Consider the following 26,914-nt stretch of genomic DNA (forward strand, 5'->3'; position numbering starts at 1 on the left):
CTGTGTATATTTGCCTCTGAGCTCTTATACATGCAGTGTCAGCCCTGTCTACTTTATTTTTGATGGTTAAAAAACACAGACATCTCTTAATCTCCATAACCCCTGCTTTTACACAGGCAGAGAGCACATGAAATTTTCACACAAGATTTCTGGTAGAAATCAACAGGTATTTTTGCACTTATTAAACAGATAATTTAAAAAAAGTGTTAGCAACACTGTACCCCCCCCCCCCAACCACCAGAGCAGTGACCCCTCCCCCCCCTTACCCACCAGCAAGGCCCCAATCAAATATTCAATTAGGAAAGAATCTGAAAAGAGAAAAGCTTCTGCTCAAAACAAAAAATAAAAAAATAAACCATACATGGGTACAGTCTGTATTTTTTTTTTTTTTTTTTTTAATTACCCTGTGAAAAAGAAGATGCTCATACTTAGCCATTCTCAGGGTGTTCCAGTCCGGTCACCCCAGCGGCCAGAATCAGGGGAAAGGAGAGATCGCCAACAATGGCTGAAATGTCTGGGTTGGTGACATTACCCATTGGCTTAGACCCCTTTCACACTGCGCCGCCTAGGACAACAGCGGTAAAGCGGCACTATTTTTAGCGCCACTTTACCGTCGTTTTAGCAGCACTATTCGGGCGGTTTTAAACACCCTCGCTAGCGCCCAAAAAGGGATTAAATCTGCCCGCAAAACCCAGCCGGAGCGGCATTTTGCCGGCGATATTGCAGCGCTGCCTCATTGAGAAGCTGCTGGCAGGACTTTCTGACACCCTGCCAGCGTACCGCTCAAGTGTAAAAAAGCCCTCGGGCTTTCACACTGGAGTGCATAGAGCAGCTGTTTTAGGGCGTTTTGCAGGGGCTATTTTTAACGCTATAGCGCCTACAAAACGCCCTTAGTGTGAAAGGGGTCTTACTATGGGGAATCAATTGTCCGATCTCCTTCCTCTCCCCTGAAGCCACTGTTGGTAGCCAATCAAGTGACCAGACAGGAGCGACCTCCAAATAGGCAAGTATCTACATCTTCCCTTCACATGGTAGTTAGAATATGAGTTAGAGGGGAGGGAGCAATTTTAAGCTTAGATAGACACACTGGAATTCCATCTTAAACATAAGGAAAACACAAACATTTAAAAAAAAAAAAAAACCTGAAGATTTTTTTTTTTGCAAATATTCACGTAAAAAAAAAAAAAAATACTGATTAACAGTTAAAGCGTTACTAAATGTATTTTATATTGGCAATACCATGTAGGCAACACACTGCCAACGCATGTGGAATGTCAGATAAGCACACACCTTTAAACTGATGTCTGTCCAGTAGATACGGTTATCGGTCACATCAAAATCAAGAGCGGAGGCTTCCTTCACACCAGTCAGTGGAATGGCTACATTGTTATTGTTGGTCTCTAGTGATATGCGGCGGATGTCAGCCCGGCGGGAGAACAAAAGAAATGCCTCTGGTACAATACAAGTCCTCATATCATTGATCAGCTCAAGTCCTATGGGACATGCACAGCGTGGTCCCTGGGGTCGATACAGGCACAGGTGGCTGCAGCCACCATTGCTGTCAGCACAGGCATTAGTACCTTTAAAAAAATAAAATAAAATTCAATATTTGCTGTGTATTCCCGTAAATCAAAAGATTACTTGAACCATTGCACACAAGCAGCTTACCTGATAGCTTATGAATGTTTGTGGCCTTTAAACCCATCAAGTCAGGCAGCTGGTCAATGATCACCTCACGCTCGCTCGTGTGTTTGTGGACTCTCTCAATACTGCGCCTTTGCCAGTCAGTCCAATAGACGTAATCCCCCAAAAGTGTGAAGCCAAAGATGTGTGGCAGCTTGTCCTCCACCAGTACCTTGCGTCCGCTGCCATCCATATTCATGACCTGAAAAATCAATAAAAACAACGATAATTATACAAACATGCCTGGGAAAGGAACTCAAGAGCCATGAAACCTTAATGTATATAGAGTATATTTAGGGTTTTTAATGAACAGTTAAGACAAAGACAGACATAAGAGAAATGTTACACAGCATATAACCATTTCATCAAGAAGCTGAAGTTTGCCTAAAAGAAACATCTCTTTAAAAATGTGGCTGCCATTAAAGGCGCAAATCAATTTAGAGTTTGAATATATTTATGATTTAAACAAAAAAGGTGAATAAAGCCTTACAATAAGTTTTATTTGGAAAGCAACCAGAGCTCGGGTAGAAAAGCCTTCTACATGCTATAATACTGCAGAAAATGACCCTTGCTCTGTGTGGAAGCAGTGGTCTCTTTGCAGAGGTCCAAAACACCCTTCCAGCGGAGTCAGACACACAAAGAGCATGCCCCTTGCTGACTGAAAAGCTCTAGCTTTGAAAAATCAAGGGGCCTGCCAGGCCTCTGCAGAAAGACTGCTGGTTCCACATAGAAAGCACAGGTCCTTCTAAGCAGCCTGCTAGCCATTTTTGGGGACACAGAAGTCATAACATCACACAGTACACCACTTTCACAATATGTTTGCCTCAACTGAAGACAGCTGGCTAAATAACAGCTTTAAAACACAAAGCAGCAGTACTTCCAAAAAATATTAGTGTTAAAACCCAAACAGGGAAAAACAAAACAAAAAACAAAATGAAGTACATCATGACTCAAAGTGGAATTTCAGTCTATAACTAAGCCCAAAATTGCCCCCATCCCCTTCTAACACTTATTTTAACTACCCCGTAAAAAAAGAAGATGATTCTTATACTTACCTCGGTGCACTCCAGTCCAGTCACATGGTCTCCACAGTGGCAAGACTCAGGGGAGAAATGAGATCTCCAACAATGCCCGAAATGTCTGGGTCTGTGACATCACCCATAAGGCATCCATTGTCAGATCCCTTTCCTCTCCCATCGCTGGGAGCCATTCAAGTGACTGGGTGAGAGGGACCTTAGTATAGGCAAGTATCAGCATCTTCCTTTCACATGGTAGTTGGAATAGGCGTTCAAACAGCAATGGGAGCAGTTATAAAAACAAACCTTTTAAAAGAACCCTGAAGATCTCTACAATTAGATTGTTCCTTTACTTTCACTACTGACAGTATTCATCAAGACAAAAAGATGAAATGCACCCATCAGTGACACAAAAATTTAGCTATGGTTTTCACCGATGAAATTTATTTTTGTGTGTTCCAGAACGCATGGAATCATGACTAGTGAAACAACATGTTTCTATAGAGACTGTTCATTATATATATATATATATATATATATATATATATATATGCAGTGCGATTCTGAAGCCATTTTAAAAATGGTCCTGCATGACTTTAGTGCGATTCATAGCCAGACTTGAATGAAAAATTGCACGCAGATCGCTCATGTGTCCTAAGAAAACACAATTCCAGTACGTTTTCTGCAAGTTTTTGCTTGGTTACTCCCATCTCTGGTCTATGTGAGAGAGGGACTGATTGTATCCAAATCACATTTAAGACGCATTGGAATCGGAGCTGCTCCATGAAATTGCACTGCAAAAGGCAACTCACACTGCATTAGTGTGACCCTAGGCTTTTAAAAAAACAAAAAAAAACAAACACACCCTGTCAGGGGTCTAATCCTCTGCTCTGTGCAAAATGTTAAGAAAATTAACTTTAGATCGCTTACTGTAAAGTACACATTGACGTTCTTTTTTAAGTCAATCTCATCACACTGGGTGAGAACAACCGCAGTTGAGGTTATAACTGCACTTTTGTTGGAAAAACATAGCGGAGGAATTAAAGTGAGTCTTTTTCTTTAAAACAAGCATGTCATACTTATCTACTCTGTGCAGTGGTTTTACACAGAGCAGACCAGATGCTAATCTTCTGTGCCTCACTGATGCTCCTGGCCCCTCCCTCCTGTCAAGTGCGCCCCCCCCCCCCCCAGGAAGCAGCTTGCTTTGGGGGCACCTGAGCTGCTGCTCTGTGTGTCCATTTAGACATAGAGCAATGGCTCGGGCCTGCACCATCTATCTCCTCGTTGGTGCGCTGACTTTGATTGATAGCAGCGGCTAATGGCGTCTGCTGTATGTCTTAACCAAACAGGAGGGAAAGTCCTGGACAGCCTAGTTTCACGTGCAACATGACTGGCTCAAGATGAGGGGGGGCTGCTGCATAGACTGCATTAAGATAAAAATCTTTCTGCTTTAGAACAGCACCATACTGTATACAATTGCCACAAAAATCATACTGTAATTCAATACTCTACTAAAAACGACCCATTTTAATTTGCACTGCTGTCATTTTCTGTAAAATTCAATGCAACATGGCTACCCGGAGGCAAGTCTCCAAAAAGTAATTTCCTGCCCGTGTGATTGGCTCACTGATTTTTCCAGAATTCTACACGAAGATTCAAGAGAGTAGCCACTCGCTGCAATGAAATCTTCATTCTTGGTAAGGTTTTCTCTAAAGGTTAATTACTTCTAAAAGGATGCAGACATTGCAACTATTCTCATTACACCAATGAAAAGTGCATCAGCCAATTATAATGAAACAGATCCTCCTATTCAGAATCAGTCTCCAAACGATACTGTCAAACAAACAGCTATTTCTTCAGAGCAAAAAATAAAATAAACGTAGGAATCTGCAACAAACTTTGTTAAAATCATTTCCATCTATAGTGATCATCCAGAGGAAATAGATTTTTCCTTAACAAAAGGTAGAGTTACTCTAAGTTTTAGACAAACTACATTTTTCTCCTTCCATCTGCTAAAAACCAAGGTAAATTTACTCTCTGGTGGTTTTTGCTCTGCGAACCGCCAAGCAGTGTAGAGTTTCACATTCTGGGTCAAAGTCTAAACACAGCGAAACCGCATAGCGGGAGAAAGTAAAGCAGAGGAAACATGTGGCTTCAACCACATCGACCCAGATCCTCTGGCTGATAGCTGGCAAGGAAGGCACCAGCAAAACGATGCCGGACCTCCCCTATTACCCGGCTGCAGAACGCCAGACATCTGACGGCATCGTACGTGTTAAACTAATCATCCAACTGCAAAACCAAAGAGGCGATTGCTTGTTCTCATATGTTTGTGAATGCTTAAGAAAGAGAAAATATATGACCCTCCCCCGTCCAAAACTGATTTTATACACAGCCAGAGGGTTCATCAACATACAAGCCAAGTTATCAGCACACAGAGACTGAACACAATTATCATAATTGGAAAATCACTGTTTCATTGAAATCCTGCTTACATACCATTACACACACAGAGCCCACACGTTCCCGCTGCCAAAGAACCCTGCCCACACACAGCGAGTACCAAACACAATAGATGCTTTTTAGCTAGGTTATGCACCAAATCTCCATCCACAGAGGCAAGTTTAGGAGCTAAAAATTTGGGGCTTGGTCCAAAAAAAAAAAAAAAACACAAAAAAGAAAAAACACCACCCCGCACAAAAATTTAACACAGGTTACTACAATGCAAACCTCAATCTGATTTTGGCAATTCATATCAGAAGCCAAGAAATAATCCTCTCAGATTGGGCAGGCCAAATGTTTTGAAAATAAAAAATTATTAGAAAAGAATTAACAGATCAACTACAGTCTTCTGAAAAATTAAGTACATCCCATGGAAACACTTGACAGTGTTTACTATCAGGCAGAACATTAGGTCTTTAAAAACAGTGTCTACAGAGAAAGGTGATATACTTTGAGAAGCACAGCCAAAAGTCTGCACTCCTGTGACCAGTTTTCAGCAGACAGCCGGCTGAAGAATGCCAACGTCACACATCCGGTCAAGGCTCGGGAAGGAGCACGACCATATGGTGCCGGCGGTGTTTGATTGCTTGGTTCTCAGTGCGAGAGCCAGTGGGGGACTGATGGCGCTTCTACCTAGGCAAGTACGATTCACCCAAAAAAATAAATAAATAATAAAAATCAAAAAAAAATCCCATAAATCTCTTTTAAACAATGCATAATAAAAATTGCCTTGTAAATCAAAAAAAAAAAATCAAAAAAAATAATTATATATTTTATAGATATATGTCAAAAGTAGAGAAAGTACACCCTTGTCATTAACCACTTTAAGACCAGGCCAATTCTAAAATTGTGCACACTTGTGGAATGGCGACAAACTACAGTTTTACTACTTTACGTTAAAAGCGCTTACAGGACCTTTTGTTAAAAAAATAAAATAAAAAATAAGCGTTTACAGGTTACCAGTTTAGAGTTATACAGGAGTTCTGGTGCTAGAATTATTGATCTCCCTCTAATGCTTGCGACGATACCTCACGCCTTTATTTTATTTTTACAGTGCCACCACTTTTTTTCACACTATTGTTAATCACAAGAAGAGTAAACATCCCTAGTAATAGCAATAGGCAGTGACATGTACTCTTTACTGATCTCTCCTCTGCCCTTGGAAGTTTTGAATGATTATTTAAAAGGGTACTTATAAAGTCCGTCAATTCACACAGCGCTTTACATATACATTGTACAGTCACATCAGTCCCTACCCTGAAGGAGCTTACACTCTAAAAGGTCCCTAACTCACATTTATATACTGGGGCCAATTTAGACCGAAGCGAATTAACCTACCAGCGTGTCTTTGGAGTGTGGGAGAAAACCAGAGTACCTGGAGGAAACCCACGCAGGCACAGGGAGAACATGCAAACTCCAGGCAGGTAGTGCCGTGGTTGGGATTTGAACCAGTGACCCTTTTTACAGCTAGGTAGAGAGTGCTAACCACTACACCACTGTGCTGGCCATTGATCCAAAGCTCTCTTGCTCCTAATGGTCGGTAAACAGCCAAAACCAAAAAGTAATTAAATACTCATCACTTCCGGTTTCATATACCGTAGAAATTATCAGGGCCAATCAGATCTATGTTAAGCCAGTGGAACTACTGGCTTCAATCTGGGCTTGCTGGTGGGATGGTAGAGACTGTAGAGGAACCAGAGGGACAATTAACTGCTAGGATGGTTTTTACATACATGGGAATCTGTCTGTAAAAACAAAACAAAAAAAAAACAAAAAAAAACACACAACACAATACAGTAATGATGCTTGTAGCTGAAGGCATTATCCCAGTATAAAACTGCTTAACCACTTCAGCACCGGAAGGATTTACCCCCGTAATGACCATACCATTTTTTGCGATACGGCACTGCGTCCCTTCAACTGACAATTGCACAAAATTGATATCCTTTTTTTCCTCGGGAAAGTCGTGTTGGTTCCAAACTTCTTCCATTTACAGACGGAGGGCCCTTTGCTCATTGCTGCAGTTTTTTTTCTACATCTTTCCCCAGATCTGTGCCTCAATACAATCCTGTCTCGGAAGTCTACAGACAATTCATTGGACCCAATGGCCTGGCTTGTGCTCTGACATGCACTGTTAACTGTGGGACCTTATATATAGACAGGTGTGTGCCTTTCCAAATCATGACCAATCAAATGAATTTACCACAGAATAATTAATGGAAACAGGAAGCACTTGAGCTCAATTTTGGATTGTCATGGCAAAGGCTGTGAATACTTACGTACATGCGATTTTTTATTTGTGCAAAAAAAAACAAAAAAATACCCAAAATTACAAAAAGAAAAAGAAGATTTTCTTAGTTTGTTCTGCAAATAAGTAATGCGTCTCCTTCACTAATGTGCGTACTAGTGTGAAGAAACTCACACCCAGTAAAACAATGTTCACGCATTTCTTCCACACAAAAAAAATCCCTTCAGAAAAATATATTATATATTAGATTGTAAACTCTTCTGAGAAGGGCCCTCTTAATCCTCTAGTTACTACTACTAGTATTTTATTGTATTGTAACTGTATTGTATCCCTTTTATTTTGTAAAGTGCTGTGTAAACTGTTGAATCTATATAAATTCTGTTTAACAACAATAATATTGGGTGGAGTTTTTTTAATTAAAGAAAGAAGACACTTTTACTGGAAACTAAGGTGCTTACTCCAGAATATTTAATGAACTGGATTTTGTGATCGTTACATTTCACAGTTGACACGTTATAGTCAGGAATTGTTACTTAGCATCTTTATATGCTGCAAGGAGAGGCGATTCCCTGAATAATGTTCATTACAACTTTTTCTTTTTACGTGCTGTGGGAAAATAATAAGCTCTGTATAAGGGCACGTGTGTGCGTTTATATAGTCCCGTCTTATTTACATAAAGGTTTTTTTTAATACAGCAGCTGATTGTGGGTTTGCAGATTTTTCAGTGTCCTAACTTCTTTGGCATTGGGATTGTACACTGGAGCAGTTGTGGCAGAATTCTTAGTGGAGGGAAGGCATAGCTTAGCCTGATCAGAGGATACTTAGAGCATTCAAGACCAGAACTAGAGGATCCCTGGTTTTGGTATAAACAGAGGTAGCTAGTTGTATCTGGAGGCTAGGATGTCCACATCCAGAGTCCCCCATTTTTAGCATGTGGTCCAAGCAATTGTCCACTCCTGGGATGGGGACTGCAGAAAATGCATGGGGGAAGGGACTTTCTATCCACAAGAGAAACTGGTTTGTTCCTTTAACGTGGTTGTTAACCCTTACAGACCACTTTTTACTACAGGTAAGCCTCCTGTAGTAAAAAGCTCCCACTTTCTCCTATGGCACCGGAAGGGAGATCACCTCTCCCCTCTCGGCAATCATCTGGGACACGTCACAGGCGATTGCCCGGCCAGTCACCTCGTGGCGCAGGGCATGCCCGGATATGAAGCCACAGCCGAGCACCCACAGTGACAATACCAGTGCCGCAGAGAGGAGGGGGAGACTAGCGGGGCTTCGTTCCCCCGCATCGATGGACCCTGGGACAGGTAAGTGTAATTATTAAAAATCAGCAGCTGCAGTATTTGTAGCTGCTGACTTTTTTTGTGTATTGGAACTCCGCTTTAAAATTACACACAGGTGGACTATTTACTAAATAAGTGACTTGATGGCAATTGGTTGCACTAGATTTTAGTTAGGTGCATCAGAGTAAATGGGGCTGAATACAAATGCACGCCACACTTTTCAGATATTTGTAAAAAAAAAAAAAAAAAAAACACTTATAATTTTCCTTCCACTTCACAATTATGTGCCACTTTGTGTTGGTCCATCAAATAAAATACATTTAAGGCTGTCACATGACAAAATGAGGATCATTTCAAGGTGTGAATACTTTTTCAAGGCACTGGGCATCAGCCTTAACAATACACTGTGGAAAAAAAGAAACAAACGAAAAAAAAAAAACGAACAACTAAAGACCAAGACTAAACGGAAAAAAAGCTGCTACCTCAGCAGAAGAATTTTGGGTATTTAAAACCATTAGGGTTTGTAGACAGCCCATTGACAGATTACGCAAACTGCTAAACCAGCTAAGCATTGCAGACAGTTCCAGACGACATGTCATATGCCTATCATGGTCAGTACAAATCTTCACAGTGCCAGAGGAAAATGTATTAGTCTTTAAATAATGATAATTTGGTGGCTTTGGCTGCAATGCATAAAATTGAGGAAAGAGTTCAAACATAAAAAGGATGAGACATGGTAAATAGTTCTCCTCTAGAGCAATTTTTTTTGCACACGTTAAAATTAGGATTTTTTTTTCTACAGCTTACCGGTAAAATCCTTTTCTTGGAATACATCACGGGACACAGAGCAGCCATAACTAACTGGGTTATACGCCGCCTATTCGTGAATGGACACTGGTACATCAAACAAGAAGTTCTCCCCTGTATAACCCCTCCTACACAGGAAGTACCTCAGTTTTGTAGCAAGCAATAAACTTCCCAGACAAGAGGGGAGGGATCTCCATGCCTCGTGATGTACTCAAAGAAAAGGATTTTACAGGTAAGCTGTCGAAAAGAAATTAGGATTTTTTTTTTATCATACATCACAGGACACAAAGCAGCCAAGATAACCAACTGAGATATTCTCAAGCAATGCTTTTGAGCTGAGGGAACCCATTATGACCAAAGAAACACCATTAGAACAAGATCTATATTGCTGCTGCATCGTTCCCTGTTATTAAATTCTTTGGCCGTCCCACTTCCATTTAACTACCCGACGCCGTTATTTAGTGACCGGCGCCAACCTATAAATTATTGACACCTCTGCCAATGAACTAGATCGGAGGAAAATGTGGATGCATTGAAACGCATCATCTGACACGTCCATACGGCACTTCCGCCTCACGTAGGTGCGTTCCAAGCTGGTTTGCCCTTCCGCCTCCGGGGTTCTGGCGCCTCCTGGTGTGCGTTTCACGCCCGCTGTACTTCCTGGTTTACTAGAGGATGAACGGCTGGCCCATCGGCAAGATCCATCGAGCCTTACACCCAGAACCCCCTGCGCTTCCTGCATCAAACGGTGCCCACCCAGGACATCTTGGTGTGTACCTTCATCTGGGCCATCTCCTCCAGACCTTGCTGGGATGCCTCCAGTGCTTCTGCAGCGGACTCCATCTGTGAATATGGACCTCTATATATGCCTAACATGCTTGACTCTCACTTCATATTTGTGAGCAGCCACTTGGCACCTTTTATTTTTTGCATCATTAAAACAGTTTTTACATACTGCACTTAGATTGACGCACCTTGTCTCTTTCTCCAAGAACTATATTGCTGCCTGCAGTACACTGTGTCTAAATGCAACATCCTCCTGAGTCCTAACATTCACTTGATAAAACCTAGTGAGAATTTATGCACCGAAGACCAAGGAGCAGGCTTCAAATCTAAGCCATCCATGCTTGATGATGAACTGCCCATGAAGCACTCGCCCTTCTGGTAGAGTGTGCCCTTACTGGAAAAAGGCCTTACCCCTTAATCTATAAGTCTGAACAACCACTTGGCGGAAATGGTCGACTTAGATGCTGCCTGTCCATTCCTGGGGCCTTCTGGTAATACATGCAGAACAACAGGTCTTCAGCATCATTGATAAACTGGCAGATCCACTGCTACACATTCAACCCGGATGCCGCCTGCCCTTCCTGGGCTCTCCTGGCTACACAAATCAGGATTCCTGATCTATGCCGACAACTCAAGTAGACCCTGAGCATCTGAACTACCTCTAGAGTAGGTAGCAATCTTTCTCCTGCTGAATGGAAATTTTTTTTTTTTTTTTTTTTTTTTTTTAAAAAGACAGACACTGTCCTGATTCAAGTGAAAACTAGAAACCACTCTAGGCAATCGAGATGATTAGGACGCAACATCACTTTACAATATGCGACCAAGAGCAGCTCCTTGCATGAAAGAGCCACCAGCTCTAAAACTCCACTTAGTGAAGTTATAGCAACCAAAGAAGACATTTTCTGAGATAAGGGATTAACAGTCTCCCAATTGGTTAACAAAATGGCCTCTGCAAAGACCACCAAGACCGAATCCCAGTCCCAAGAACACAAGAGTGGTCTTACATGTGGGGCCATTACGCTACACGCTGTATGAAGTATGAATCCAGGGGTGAGAAGCAATGGACTCTGGAAAAATTGGATAGAGATGAACTCGAACCCTTAAATGGTACTTAAGGACAATCTCCTTTCCCCTACTGAATGGATTAAGATAAAAAACACGCACCAAGTTTAGGAGGGAAGTTTTTTTTTTTTTTAACAAAGATTTTTATTTATGTTTCAAACAAAAGAAAAACAGAAAACAGACATGCATCAGCAGGGTACGTACATATTTTGAGTAGACAGATAATCAAATTGTATCACATAGAAAGCACAGACAGTTCTTAACAGTGTGTAGAGTCACTAATCATTGCAGCATAGAATGCAAAACCTCCCCGAGACCTCCCCCCACTACACAAAAAACCACAGAAATTACAAAAAAGGGAACCCCCCCCCCCCACCCCCCACTCCCCCTAGCCTAAGCAATGGTCAAATGCTTCGCCTCAACCCATGCCGCCCAAATCTTTCCAAATTTCCCAGGGCAGTTCCTGCCCAGATATGTGAGTTTGTAGAGCGGCAAAGCCGCGTTCACCAGGGACTGCCACAGTTGTTTAGTAGGAGGGAGAGGTTGATTCCATTGCAGTAGTATTGCTTTCCTCGCATAGAGTGTAGTGTAAAAAATAAACAGTTTCTTCCCCCAGGAGATATCCAAAAAAATCACAGATACCCAGCAGGAGAGGTATCGGGCTAAGTGGAATCGTAAGCTCCCCCACAGCATTAATGTCGGCCAGGACCCCCCTCCAAAATCCCCCTACCCCAGGGCAGAACCACACCATGTGGAAAAAGTCAGCATCATCTTCGTTGCATCTGGGGCAGGTAGTCAATCGGTCAGGGTAAATCCTTGCCAGGCTTTAAAAAAAAAAAAATATACCCGGTGGAGGAACTTCAATTGTATAAACCTATCCCTTGCAGAAATCGCCAGGGTCAGGTATTGCTGTAAACCCTCCTCCCAGTCCTCCTCAGTAAGCTACGGAATGTCACCGTGCCAGAGCTCAAACAAATGGGAGATCCTAGTCTCGTCCAATACGGTCAGCGCGGCATACATCGTGGACAGTGTGCGCGTCCCTCCCCCCGCAGGACCAAGCGCCTCCTCCACCGCCGACACCCCCAGAGTCACTCTAGATGGGAATTGAGATCGGAAGGCGTGTCGCAACTGCAGAAATCTGAAAAACATATGGTTCGGGAGGTCCCTGGCCTGTTTAATAGCATCGAAGGAGAGTAGCTGCCCCTGAGACACTATGTCCCCTAGTGTTGTAACTCCATGCCTGGCCCAAACAATCGGATCAGGGATGGATTGAAAATGGGGCAAGCGGGGGTTCCCCCAAAGGGGAGTCCCCGGGGCCCACACCCCTGCGCCCACCAACCTTTTGTTCACCAGATCCCATATTTTAAGAGTCGTGCGCATCGGAAGAGTTATCCCAGGGTTAGATCGGGGTCCCCTATAGATCAGGTTCCTGAGTTCCGCATAAGAGCCCAACAACGCCGCCTCCAACGAGGACGCAGGGTTGACTGGGCCCTCGGAGAGCCACCACCTGACAGTCACTAGGACTGCCGCCCAGTAATATTTCAGAAAACAGGGCAGTGCCAGACCGCCACGCACAAGGGGCCGTTGGAGGGTTGTTTTAGCTATTCTAGGGGGCCTACCATTCCAAACGAAGGACGAGACAATGCCATCTAGTTTCTTAAAGAATCTAAGCGGGATGTGGACTGGGGTCTGACGGAAGAGATAGGTAAACCGAGGAAGAACCGACATTTTAATTAAATTGACCCGTCCCACTGGTGAAAGCGGCAAGGACCTCCACCCAATACACCTCTGGGTCAACTGGGTGACCACCGGACTCAGGTTAAGGGTAATAAATTGTTTCAAGTCTCTGTGTATTTCCACTCCCAGATATTTAAATTGAGAAACCCTCTGCAGTTGCCCATCCACCCGGGAACCACCCGCACCATCATGTAGTGGGAATAAAATTGATTTCGCCCAGTTTATGCGTATACCCGAGAACTGTCCAAACCGGTCGATATGCGACAATGCCGCCTGTAGGGAGGCTCCGTCGTCCTTGAGATACAACAAGGTATCATCAGCGTATAACGAAACTTTTTCCTGCAAAGGACCCCGGACAATACCCCGAACCTCAGGAGAGGAGCGGAGGAGAGCCGCCATAGGTTCAATTGCCAGTGCAAAAAGCCCCGGGGACAGGGGGCACCCCTGCCTGGTTCCCCTGTGGAGGGGAAAAGAGCGGGGAGAGGACCGCACCCGTACGCACTCTGGCCGTGGGAGCTCTGTACACCGCCCTGACCCACGAGATAAAGGCTGGACCGAATCCAAATCTACGGAGGACTGCCCACAAATAGTCCCACTCCACGGAGTCAAAGGCCTTCTCCGCGTCCAGGGAGACCACAACCTCCTCCCCGCCTTCTGCATCCCCCGAGGCCAAAACAGTAAAGAGCCTGCGAATATTAATATCTGTCCCCTTCCCTGGCATAAAGCCAGACTGATCCTCATGGATCAAGGTAAGTATAACCTCATTCAGTCGCCTGGCAAGGATTTTGGTCAGCACTTTCGCGTCCGAGTTGAGCAGGGAGATGGGTCGGTATGACGAGCACAGCTGGGGGTCCTTCCCAGGTTTAGGGATCACCACTATGATGGCTTGTGCCATAGATGGAGGAAGATCTCCCTCCCGGAGGGACGCGGTAAGCATATCATGCATTCTAACTGACACCTCCTCCAGGTAGTGCTTATAAAATTCCGGGGGTATCCCATCCTCCCCAGGGGTCTTCCCCGGCTGCATGGACCCCAGTGCAAGTCGGACCTCCGCCAGAGTGATCGGGGAGTCCAGGCCATCCCTGGCCTCAGAAGTAAGGGCAGGGAGTGTCACCCCCTCTAAAAAAAGCACTTAACTCCTGCGCTGAGTACTGCACCCTAGATGAGTAAAGGGTGGAGTAAAACTCTGCAAAGCAAGCGTTAATGGCAAGGGGATCCGTCACCAGTGTCCCAGCACTATTCTGTATTCGAGGGATAGTGGAGATTGGGGCCTGCTCCCTAGAGATCCAGGCCAACAACCTCCCCGTCTTTTCGCCCTGTTCAAAAATCCTCTGCGTCTGAGCCAGTTGACGTTTGCTTGTCTTAGCCACCCTAAGCAGCAACACCTCTCGATACGCTACTTTCATATCCTGAGCCGTGAGCGGGTTACCCGTGAGGGTGAATCGGGTCTCCAGTTCTTGGGCCCTGGCTTCTGCCTCCTCTACCGTGATCCTATCATTCCTGCGCTCCCGACCAATGGAAGAGAGGTAACACCCCCTCATATAGGCCTTGAAGGCATCCCAGACCATCCCCCCAGAAGCCGTGCCAACGTTTGAGGCCCAAAATCCCCGGATTTCACCGCCCATCTCAAAGGCAATAGTGGGATGCTCAATCCAGTACCTAGACAATCGCCATAGTCTATCCCTCTGAGGGGTAGAGGTTTGCAGTGTACACAACAGTGGGGAGTGGTCAGAGATGCCCCGAGGAAGTAACTCTATTCCAAGGACCCTGGGAAGCATGGGGGCACCAGCTAAAACAAGGTCAATACGGGAGAGTGTGTTGTGGGAGGAGGAATGGCACGTAAACCGGCGATCTGATGGGTGTTTCCACCTCCAGACATCCTCCAGCCCAAACACCTGTGCCCAGCGAGAAACTGGAGAGTCTGTGGCCCGATCAGGCGTCAACCTATCCAGAGAAGGATTAGGAGGAATATTAAAGTCCCCTGCTATAACCACATTGTCAGTCTGAAATTGGGCTATCAGGGCAGTCAATTTATGTAGTAGAGACAGATCCGCAGGAGGAGGCATATAAAGACCCACCAGCACCATCTCTATCATGTCTATTGTGGCGTGCACCAGCACGTATCTCCCGTCCTTATCTGTAACAATATCAAGAGGCTCAAAATTAAGGGACTTATGGATGAGAACGCTAACCCCCCGGGCATAGCCGGAATATGTGGCATGATAGTGGTATCCCACCCAGGGCCTCTTCAAACCCATAATCCTTCCCCCCACTAGGTGCGTCTCCTGAAGAATACAGATATGCGGAGCATATTTTTTCATGTAGTCAAAAACAAGAGCGTTTAATCTTCTGGTTAAGCCCCCTAACGTTCCAGGAGAGGATCTTCAATGGAGCCATAACCTGGAAGGGCAGGGGGGACCAACGGATATGACTGCCCGACCAGGGTCAAGGCACAAATATCTCATCTTAAGTAATGCAATGATATACCCTGTACATTCGTTATAGTAGCGCTGTCCATAGCAGAAAACATGGAAGCATGTAACAAAAAAACAACAAAAAAAACAGAAAAAAAAAACAGAACTCCCCTCCCTTCCCACCCCACACCCCAGAAAAACAGCCCCAGGGTGTTTGAGAACCCAAACCAAACGTAATTAAACCCATTTAAAGGAGAAATCTCCCGCGGGGGCGGTGCGTATCAACCAGCACACCTAGGACAGAGTCTCCTGCGCAGAGTAGACAGACTCCAGCGCAGCCGCTTCCTGGAGGCAAAAAAACAAGTTAAAGGGGAACAAACAATAGTATAAGTGACGCCTCAGATTGAAGTGCAAGATTCTCTTGGAATGTTCCAAGGGCCCATTCTTAGTTACAACTCGTCCAACAAAAAGGAGACAAAAAAAAAAAAAAAAACCCAAAAGTTTGGACGACAACTTCGGAGTAACGGGGTCCAGCATCCTCGGTACAGTGTGTCCACGTCCAGAAGTAATCATGCAAACCCCCCTGGGCATAAACTAGGGGAGGGGTAAGGCCCTAAGGCCCGTAAGGCAGTAATATGAAAACATGAACCCATAGACCCCCCCCAAGGAGCATCAGAATATCAGGTCGGCTCCTCGCCCCCTGCCCAAAACCACTAATGGAAAGGAGAGGGGCACTCCAACCGGCGCTCCAAGTTCAGAGATGGAGGGACAGAGCTGGGGGGGGGGGGGGGGGAACCGATCCGCGTGCCACTGGGCGAAACTTGTGATGCTTGTGGACCCCAGTCAGGTAATCACCATCAAAAATTATCCCTGCCGGGGAAGGGAATCGATCCATCTGGAGGCCTCACTCGGGGAGGTAAAGAAACGAACGGATTCTCCGTCAATCACTCTGAGTTTCGCGGGGAACATCATGTTGTACTTGAGACCTTTGGTGCGCAGCTGGGCCTTGACTTGGTCGAATGTCCTGCGTTGCCTCTGCGTCTCCACAGAATAATCAGGAAAGAGCATTAATTTAGCATTTTCAAAGCGCAGGTCCCCCACCTTCCTCGCCTCCCGAAGAACCAGGTCTCTGTCTCTAAAGTTCAAAAGGCGGAAAATAAACGTGCGCGGCGGGGCTCCCGGCGGGCCACGAACCGACGGCATTCTATGCGCTCGTTCCACGACAAAATGAGGAGAGAACTCAGCGAGCGGGAGAAGTGTACGTAGCAAACGTTCGGTAAAGGCTTCGGTGTCACGGCCCTCCGACCCCTCCGGCAGGCCCACCAACCTCAGGTTGTTCCTCCTATTCCTGTTCTCGTGGTCCTCAGCCCTGGATTCCAGCGCCTTCACCCGCACCTGCAGGGTACGGAGGGAGGCATCATGGTCGCGGGTAACATCTTCCACGTCTCCAACCCTCCGCTCCGCCTCAGCAAGCCGCTCCCGGTGTTTATCCATATCTCGCCGGATAAGCCCCATGTCGAGCTGTATCTGCTCCATCTTAGTGGTTAGGGTAGTCTGGCAGCCTGTGATCGCTTGCATAAGAGCTTGGAATTGATCAGCACCCAGCGGTGGCGTGTCAGCGTGGTCCGTTTGAGACGCCATGTTGGTGTAGGCCTGGCCGCGTGCCGCGCGGGTCTGTAGCGGGGTTCCCGATGCTGTGTGCTTCTTCCTATGGGAACCGGAGCTACCCCTGCGCATCCCCGAGCCTCACCACCGCTTCACCGGCCCACGAGGATAGATATATGTCCCTAAATGCCGGATAAATAGCCTGCCAGGTGCGGAGCTCTCTGCAAACACGTCCTAGCTGGTTGCCATCTTGGCCACGCCCCCGAGTGATAGGAGGGAAGTTTAAAAAGGGAAAAAAAAACTTTTAGGAGGGAAGTTTAAGGAAAAAAAAAAAAAAAAAAAAACTTACATTTTAAATGCCCATCTCTGCAGCCTTACACACCGTCCATCTGCAGCCTTCCCCAAAATTGCAGCATGTTTGGGGTTTTAAATTTAGCGCAGCTTTATAAACCGACGTTACTGTTACGTGTAAAATGAAAAACTATGGTGGGTGTAACATGTCCACTTTCCCCCTTTTTAGTGTATCCTTATTGTGCACGAGTGTGGGGTGTAGCAAGATGGCGGCGATGGAACGTCACTTCCGTAGCAAACTGTGATGGGTCGCTGAATATGTCGCTACACCGCCGCCACCGACCTAGCCGAGCCGAATGTACTGTGTACTCTGCTTCGCTCGTAGTCACGCCCCCGTCCCTTGGCCCGGCTCCTATGATGGACACAACACTGGTCCAATGGCGGGACGTAAAGGCTAGGAGGCAGGACTGCAAGCAGAGCAGAGTACACAGTACACTCGGCTCGGTCAATGTCGGCAGCCCTCACAGACAGCGGGGATCAGTGTATAACACGCTCCCACGATTTGCCCCTGATTTTCAGGGGGGGGAAAAAAAGTGTGTTATACGTCGATAAATACGATATACAAGTATTCTTGCCCTTCATGCATTTATGTATGCAGCTCAAGGCAATAAGCCCATATGTAAGTATCCCAAGGCAAATAAGTATGTATGTAGTCCTAGGCAACTAAGCACACATGTATACAGTTTACAGTGAATAAGCACATATGTATACAGTTTAAGCATATATGTACACAGTATAAATGAAAACCTGCCAGCGTACATTTAACCACTTTGAAGATGGGATCAAATTTAACAAATTTGAAGTGGGATATCTTTGTTATGGCAGCAGCTAGCTGCCATAACCCTGGTATTTTCTTCTTCAGCGGGCTGTCCGGTTTCCGACGATAGTGGTCTCTGCGGCAGATTCTCTGCACGATCACTTATCAGCGGCAGGAGAGGGCCCCCCTCCCGCCGCTATCTGGTGCCCTCTGCCTCTTATCGGAGCCATCGGTAGCGGTGGAGGTGATCGGATCCTTCTCCTTCCTTGGTATGGAGACAAGTGAGGGGAAGATGGCCCCCACCCGTCTCCATACTATTGCAGGCGGAAGCAACTTTAAAATGCCCCTTCCGCCAATAGCTCTTAAAAAGGGCCATTTTTATTTTTCCAAATGACAACTTTTATCGCATTTTAGTGTAAAAATTAGATGTGAGGTCTTTTTGACCACTTAACTCATATTTAAGAGGTCCTGTCATGCTTTTTTCCATTACAAGGGATGTTTACATTCCTTGTAATAGGAATAAAAGTGACAATTCTTTTTTTTTTTTTTTAAACCAGGGTCATCAGGAGTTCCCCTCTCTCCTCACACCGATGCAGCGTGAGGAGAGAGGAGCTATCGTGTGCCTAATTAGGAGTTTAATGGGCACATATATATGTGCCCAGCAGTGCCATCTGTACTACCTGTGCCACACCAGTGCCGCTTGTGCCCACCAGAGCCACACCAATGCTTATCAATGCTCATCTGCGCCATTGCAGTGCCACTACAGTGCATGCCTGTACCACTACAGTGCCGCCACAGTGCTCAATAGTGCACATCAGTACTCTGCAGTGCAGCCTCACCAGCCTCCAGTATGGCAAAAAAAAATTTTACTAGCAAGGAGGCCTACCAGCCTCTAAACATGACTGATGAGAGCAGCGGAGAGCTCTCCGTGTCTCAGTCCGATTCAGCCTATGAACCTGTGACAAGCAGTGGGTCTGATACAGAATCAGAAGAGTAACATGTGCCTGTAAAAAGAAGGTGTTCTGGCATGGAGCAGCAGTCTACTACCAACAGTGCAGGGCAATCCCACCTCGAGAGCCGTGCCACTGCAACAAAGGTCAGGCACCAGTAGGGTGTCATCTCGGCCCCAAATGGATAGGGGCCATGCCAGCCTTCTCTATGCCCTTCAAAACCTCCTGTGGCTTCCCCCCAATTCCGGAGCAGCAAAATATCCCCCCTTTTACCACCCAGCCAGGTGTCCAGACGCACACCGATTGTCATCCTTGATTTTTTTTTTTTTTCCACCAAAGACTATTGTCCTTTGTGGCCCAGTGCAACCTTTATGCACATTAATTCATAGTAAGCAACCCTGGCTCTAGTTATGCCGTCCCTTTGAGTGGAGGGAACTTACCGTAGAGGAATTCAAAATTTTCTTAGGCCTAATTTTTAATATGGGAAAAGAAGTGTACTCCTGTTGGCCTACCAACCCCATGCCACAATCAAGATAACTTATGATTTTGTGGTTCCTCCACTATAATGACAACACCCAGTGGCCTCCCTGAAATGGCCCAGGTTTTGACAAATTTAAATTTCGGCCAGTCCTAAAAATTCTCAGGCAGGCTGGGCATCAGTTTATCCCCAGAAAAAGGGCCCGATATGGGGTTAAACTGTACAAACTTTGTGATCGAGCCACGGGGTACATTTACACCTTCCGGGTGAACAAAGGTAAGGACTGCCAACTGCATCCCCCTGAATGTCCAGAATATATTGGAGCCAGTGGCAAAATTGTCTGGGAGCTTGTTTATCCACTCCTTGGAAAGGGATACCATCTTTATGTGGATAATATGTATACTAGCTTGCCCCCTCTTCTGCAATCTTCACCGAAAAGACACCCCAGCATGTGTTACAGTAAAAGCAAATAGAAAGGGCTTCTTGCAAAAACTCATCAATTAAAGGCTATGACGAGGGGAGACTGCGTCTTTGCTGGAAACCAAGAGCCATTGGCTGTCAAGTGGAGGGGCAGACAAAATATCCACATGCTCACGCCCATCCATAATGACACCAACATTGAAGCCTCCTGAAGAAACGGCCCAGTCCAGAATTTCAACGATCAGATGATTGAACCCTACCTTCCCACAAGAAAATCCCGTCATTGGTATAAAACGTGTCCATTTATGTTTTCAGTTTGGCCATGTATAACACTTCTGTTATTTACCAAAAATCTACTGAGACCCCCTGTATCCTAGCTGCACTATCACCGCCCTTTCGTACCCTGAAAGCCCATCCGAAAATATTTGCTCCGACTCCGTGAGCACACTCCACAAATTCCACTATCCTGAGAAAATGCCTGGCTTAGCAAAAAATAAAAACCCCAGCTGTGATTAAATACCACCAAAATAAAGCTCTATTTGTGGGGGGGGGAATGATAAAAATTTCATTTGGGTACAGTGTTGTATGACCACGCAATTGTCATTCAAATTTTGTCAGCGATGAAAGCTGAAAATTGGTCTGGGCAGGAGGGGGAGGGGGTCGAAAGTGCCCAGTAAGCAAGTGGTTAAGCAGTAAGTAAGCAGTATATAATCATGACTTGTCTGGTCACATATTTCTCCAACAGCAAGTACTCACACTTCACTAGTATCCATGGGCTGGTGTTGGGTCTCCAAGAGGCCCTACCTGGTATTCCCAGGACCACATGGCTTTAACATGGCCGCCCTACCAGTTCTTGCCTATATAAAAATAGGCCATACTGAGCGACTTTCGCCCTCTAGTGGCTGGAGGAGAAACAGCAGCCCACACTACTAAAAAGTACACAGCATGATTAAACAGCACAGTGTCCCCAGTGGCCACTGGGAGAACAGCCAGCTCTTTTTTTTTAACCGGTTGCAGACCAGCCACTGCAGTTTTACTGCAGCAGGTTGGCTCCGATGTGCAAAATCACGTTATATTACATGATTTCGCAGGGCTTGGGATACCAGGCGCGCTGCAAGCCTGACCGTGGGTCCCGTGGACTCAATGTCTGCGGGGATAGCCGCAATCTTCTCATGGAGAGGAAGAATGGGGAAATGCTAATGTACAAAAGCATTTCTTGTTTTGCCTAGTGACACTGTCACTGATCACAGCTCCCTGTGATCGGGAGCTGTGATCAGTGACGTGTCATACGTAGCCCCTCCCCAGGACGCACTTAAGCCCTACAGCGCCACCTAGTGTTAACCCCTTCACTGTCAGTCACATTTACACAGTAAATCACACTGATCGCTGTATAAATGTGAATGGTCACAAAAATGTGTGTCAAAATTGTCCGATATGTCCGGCATCAGGTCGCAGTCACGATAAAAAAAAAAAAAGCTGAATCGCAAAAAGTGCTCTGGTCTTTGGCCAGCCAAATCCTCTGGGGGTGAAGTGGTTAAAAGAGAAATTACAAAATATGCAGACTTACTATTCCTGCTGCAGGACTCTGAACATAAGAGGAGTCCAATCTTTACCCATCACGAGCTTTGTCATAAAAGACCTTCAGAGACTGGGTCCACCTTAATCTGGGGTCCACTCCCCCGGACCTGTATAGCATCCTGCAGGAAAGCACCTTGGTCAGAATAAACACTGCACAAGTTTCCATTAAGCAGCGTCCAGCGGCATAAGGCTGCATTACAGGCAAAACCTCAAAGAATCTTCTCTTCTCCCAATGAGGCTCAGGTACCATTCATTTTGGCGGATAGCTTTTTTGGACGGATCCGACCGAAGTCCACGATTCCTAATAGGACCGTCCAGACCTCCAAATATGCTCCAAGGAGCACATGTCACATCAGTGACCACCTACTTAACAGACACTGGTGAAAAAAACTGGAGGTACTTCTTGTGCAGGAGGGGGTTATATAGGTGAGGACTTCTTTGATTGATTTACCAGTGTCCATTCGCCAATAGGTGGCGTATAACTCAGTAGTTATAGCTGCTCTGTCTCCCATGAAGTACGATAAAGAAATCTGCGTTTTTGGCTATAACATTTCTAAAAACTCTCAGAATATAATTATGGCAGCTGCACAATCTGTTCAGACTACTAAAGACACAATGGAAAAATATTGGGGAAATAAGGGTGGGATGGATATACTACTCTATATAAATAAGTCCCAGGCTCAGTGAGGGTGATTGTCACCTATAGCACACCCATATTCCATAAAGTTACACTTGTCAGGTAGGTTCTAGGATTATTTTCCTCAGCTCAGGTTAGTCTCTATCCTGTTTTATTATGTCCTTATTGGTACATTTCAGATGCTTAAATCTATTTCTACCTAAACATTGTACCGAAATTACTGTCTACAATGTAGTCACCAGTCTGAATATCATGGCTCAGGGCTCAAATCCTGAATTGTAAAAATTACTCATTCTGGCATGTATTTATTTTGTCATCTGTTCTTCCAGAGTTTGTCAGACAGTTTGCTTGAGATATACAACACATGACAATGTACAATTTTCAGTCATCTGATAATTGTTTCTACTATACCAAGTATCAGTAAAAATTTGATTATGGGAAAAAAACAAAAAAAAAAACAAAAAAAACAAACACACACACACACACACAGAACATATATTTTCTGAAAGCAGAGGCCTTGTTGAATAAATAGTTGTAGCAATATCTCATGTTGTACAATACTTGTATAATATATATATAAAAATAAAGGTTTTCCATAAAAACATTTCAGGTCTTAAATAAGTTCACCTTTAAAAAAAAAAAATAATAATAATAATAATGAATGCACATCTTTTTGCAGATTAAAAAAAAAAATTTGCATTTATTTCTTCTAAAGCACTGCACCCGCGATCAGCAGATGGAGGTGCCACGCAGGACTCCTGCAGACTTGCCAGTGTATCAGTCTGCTTGTTTGCATAACAGCACCATGGTAGTTCACAGAGCTCTACAAGCAGACAGCCGTGAAGGCTGTTGGTACTTGTAGTTTCCCATTCCAAGAACTTTGTCAATGAATGACACAGTCGGGCTGGTGCCCAGAGAAGATGCCTGCTCACTGTCACAGAGAGGGGGAGAGAGAGGGGGAGAGAGGGGGGAGAGGCCACAGGGACATTTTACATATTCCATCCTAAATAAAGTGAACTTATTCTTTAGGCTTCCGCTATTGCAACCTGAAAAAGTTGCACGATTTTTATGCACCTTGAAACAATGCCAGTGTATTCTTGAGGTCTATGGACCTCAAGCCACATCAAAGTGGGACCAAAGTAGTGCAGGGACTACTTTGAAGTCGCACAGATCTGAACAGTACTCACTGGAAATCATGGGGTACGACTTGTCATGCGGCTTTGCAGTAACAAATTGCATGACAAGTTGCACTATTGGAAACCGAGCCTTAAAATTGCATGTACCACAATACTGCATAAAACTACGGTACTGAAAATTCTCCATAGGCAATGCTTTAAAAGCCTTTTCAGGCGATTAGGTTACAGTTAAAGCGGAGCTCAAGGCTCTTTCAGAAAAAAAAAAATATATATACTGTAGTTGCCGACTTAAAATTAGGACTCTTTCCTGTTCATGAATCCAGCGTGTCTTCACCACAGCTAATTTTTTAATCGGCTATCAGGTGCTGCACTCATTTCCTGTAAGGGAAACCGGCAATGAAACCTTTCGGTGGCCCCCGAAAGGTGCCAAATGTGGTAGCAGAGGGAGGGGGGGGGGCGGGGGAGGCAAACAAGGGACCCCTTTTGGGTGGAGCTCCGCTTTAACCAGGCGTAAACCATCAGTTTGCAGGTAACATGATAAACAGTTGTGGCGATCCCATACACATAAGCACAGTTACAAATTGTGTGTGAAGTGCAACTTAGTTAATCTTTTCAAAATTTGTTACATTTTTCTTTTTGGTTGTTGAAAGTATAGATTTTTTTTCCCACAAGCCCTCTGTGTGATAGCACTGGGAAGGTGATGGGTCCTCTCTATTGAGACATCAGGGGTCTATTGGACCCCTAGGGGCGTTTTTTTGTATGCCCACAATGCAGCCATGAGCTTGTTTTGAACCCTCCCCTCTGAATGTGCAAAATGTCCAAACAGCGATTAAAAAGTTATTAAACGCTACCTGTGAGACGATTCACACAGAATAGGTCATGCTCCGATTCCTGGGACATCACAGCTGCACCTATACCGCTATATTAACAGTTATGTCACTGCCTACATACATTGTCTGGCAGACCATCACAGGATTCTCACAGAGCATTAGAGTAGGTATTAGTATTTAGAGAAGGTTTTTGTTTGCTGTTTGAGAAGATTTCCTTCAAGCACTATGTGGCTTGATACTCTAAATATTTGAGGATATAGACCCAGCAGCTACTGGCTTTGTTACTTAGGTTTTGAAAATTCTATAGCCTGAAAACAGATCTGGAAGGCATATTTTCAAAAGTGCACGTTTAGATATGTTTAAAATGTTTACACAAATGTGAATGAGACATGAATATGGAAACTCTACACATTCAAGCAGATGATCCATCTGCAATAAACACTGCTACAAGGGCTGGCAGACATGGAGGTTAAGCAAGTCTTGATGTGCAGTTTATAATAATTGCAACTCCCACACCCCGCTGGTGTGCCACAATGAGAGGCAGCCATCTTTTCTGAGAAAACTGAGCGAGATTAATGTCACTGCTGTAGAGACAGTCTGATTCTGTCTGCTGCCGGCTGCCAGATAAAATGGGGAACAAAGGCCTCCTTCTGAACCCCCCTGCTGGGTTCCATTAACCACCACGGGCAGCTTATCGATGTCTCAGAAGCTGCCAGAGAACCAACAGAGTAATTACTGTACTTAGGGGGAAAAGTGACATAATAAAAAAATGTGTGTGCATATGTATACAAAAATACATTTTTTATGCAACTTAGAGCTTTCCCAAGCCCAGCCCGGTCTACAATAGTCACAGCAAGCACCTGAGAAAAGCAGCTTTGCTGTAACAATGTCATGTTGGGGACCCAGACACTCATTCCCATCAATGAAAGGTTTCATACTGATGAATGATTGCACATCATCAGATAACTATATAGGCAGCAGTAGGCTCATATAGAGGCTACAATCCAATACGGCTTATCAGCCACTCACAGGACTTGAGCACCAACTAGAAGATAAAGAGAGCCATCACCACATTTATAATGAAATCGTTTTTCGGGGGGCAGAACAAACGGTCTCTATATCAACACACACTTGTTGGGATCTGAAATTATATACATTAACCTTGAGTGAAACGTCAAAGTTCTATTCACACAGCTGTGCTGCGGTACTGGAGTGAACAAGCACATAGACAATCCAAACCATGCTGAAAAGTAACCCACCTCTATCTGGTCTGTCTTGGCATCTCCCCAGTATATTTTCCCTTCTGCGTAGTCCAAGGCAAGACCATTAGGCCAGCCTAGGGAGGTGTTCACCAAAATCACCCTATCGGAGCCATCCATTGCAGCACGTTCGATTTTTGGGTTCTCTCCCCAGTCGGTCCAGTACATGTAGCTGTAGAAAAATACAAGTTATGTAAGACGACTGCTTTGGGAAATGTTTAAATCGTTCCAATGGTTACAGGGGCATTGACCAAATCAATTGAAAAAAATACACAATGTGTGAATATATCCATGCCTGAGTCTCAGTGGAATACTGTCCTCCAGCCAATTTAAAGGGGTAATAAACCCACAATCAAGAATTATATTGCAGATTACCAATTCTAAATGGTAAGGTTGCATTTGTTTTCTTTTTTTTTTTTAGGCGCTCTTATTTTTATTTGGTGAGCCAACCAGTAAGTCTGTTTTTCAAAAGAACAAGCTCTCTTGCAGATGTATCCCTTACAGAGAAGAGAAACTATTTACCACTGACAGGAGTGCTTAGAATGATCAGTTTTTATGTAAAAACTTTATCCTAACCAAAAAAAAAAAAAAAAAACACTTGCTAAAAAAGCTTTTAAAGTGTTAGCTGGAGTTTGGCTTCAAATTGATAGTTTATTTACATCTCCTAGTGCATAAATAACCCCCCCCCCACCAGACTGACAATGCAGCTGTCCAAAGGTGCCCCTGTGCTCATTTATCCAGAGCATAGGCACCCTAATAGTAATGCAGGAAGTATTACCAGCCAGGTCACCAGGGGAAAAAAAAAAAACGAATGCAGCCACCACATCAAATGACCGTTAAGCTGCAATATATTACATATTTGGGTTTGGGATTAATACCAGTTTAAACCAAAAATAATCCACACACAAAACGGTACAGTAACCTATTTTTCGTGAAATAGTTTGTTTTTCTACCACCTTTTACGTTCACTGCATGACATGTATCGCTCTATGCACACTAGTCTCAATCTATAGTCCCCTAGCTCATCTCAGGAGCGAGCAAGAAAGGATGGTTATGTCGCTATACAGTGCAACCGTGGAGGGGGGGGGGGGGGGGGGGGGGGGAACGTAGAACTTAAGCACCATCCTCTAACAGGAAGTTGGATCACAACAGCATTACAAAAAAATATATATATCTATATATAAAAATATATAAAACAGAAGGCACTTAAAAATAAGAATACTTATTTAGAAAAGGATTTTCTTTTTAAAACAGCGTTTAGCATCACTTAAAAGCGGTTGTCACTAAAATAATAAAATTAAGTAGATCTCTATTCTTTGCAGGGAACTCATCTCCTCTGCTGCCTGATGCCCAGATTTAAACTATTGCC

At 44.6% G+C, this 26,914-nt stretch overlaps 1 protein-coding gene across 1 annotated transcript in view; it reads right to left on the bottom strand.

Annotated features, from left to right (window-relative positions):
* LRP6 (LDL receptor related protein 6) overlaps positions 1-26,914 on the bottom strand; it is a 146,910-nt gene that overhangs the window by 47,591 nt on the left and 72,405 nt on the right. Inside the window, exons 7-9 of the mRNA XM_077468806.1 lie at positions 25,546-25,717; positions 1,669-1,885; positions 1,291-1,580 (exon numbers count right to left, since the gene is read on the bottom strand). Of these exons, the coding sequence (XP_077324932.1) occupies positions 1,291-1,580; positions 1,669-1,885; positions 25,546-25,717 (679 nt within the window). The remainder of the gene's footprint in view (positions 1-1,290; positions 1,581-1,668; positions 1,886-25,545; positions 25,718-26,914) is intronic.

The sequence above is a fragment of the Lithobates pipiens genome, unplaced genomic scaffold (assembly GCF_037356315.1).
Source record: "Lithobates pipiens isolate NorthernLeopardFrog02 unplaced genomic scaffold, aLitPip1_a1.2 Scaffold_8, whole genome shotgun sequence".
NCBI lineage: Eukaryota > Metazoa > Chordata > Amphibia > Anura > Ranidae > Lithobates > Lithobates pipiens.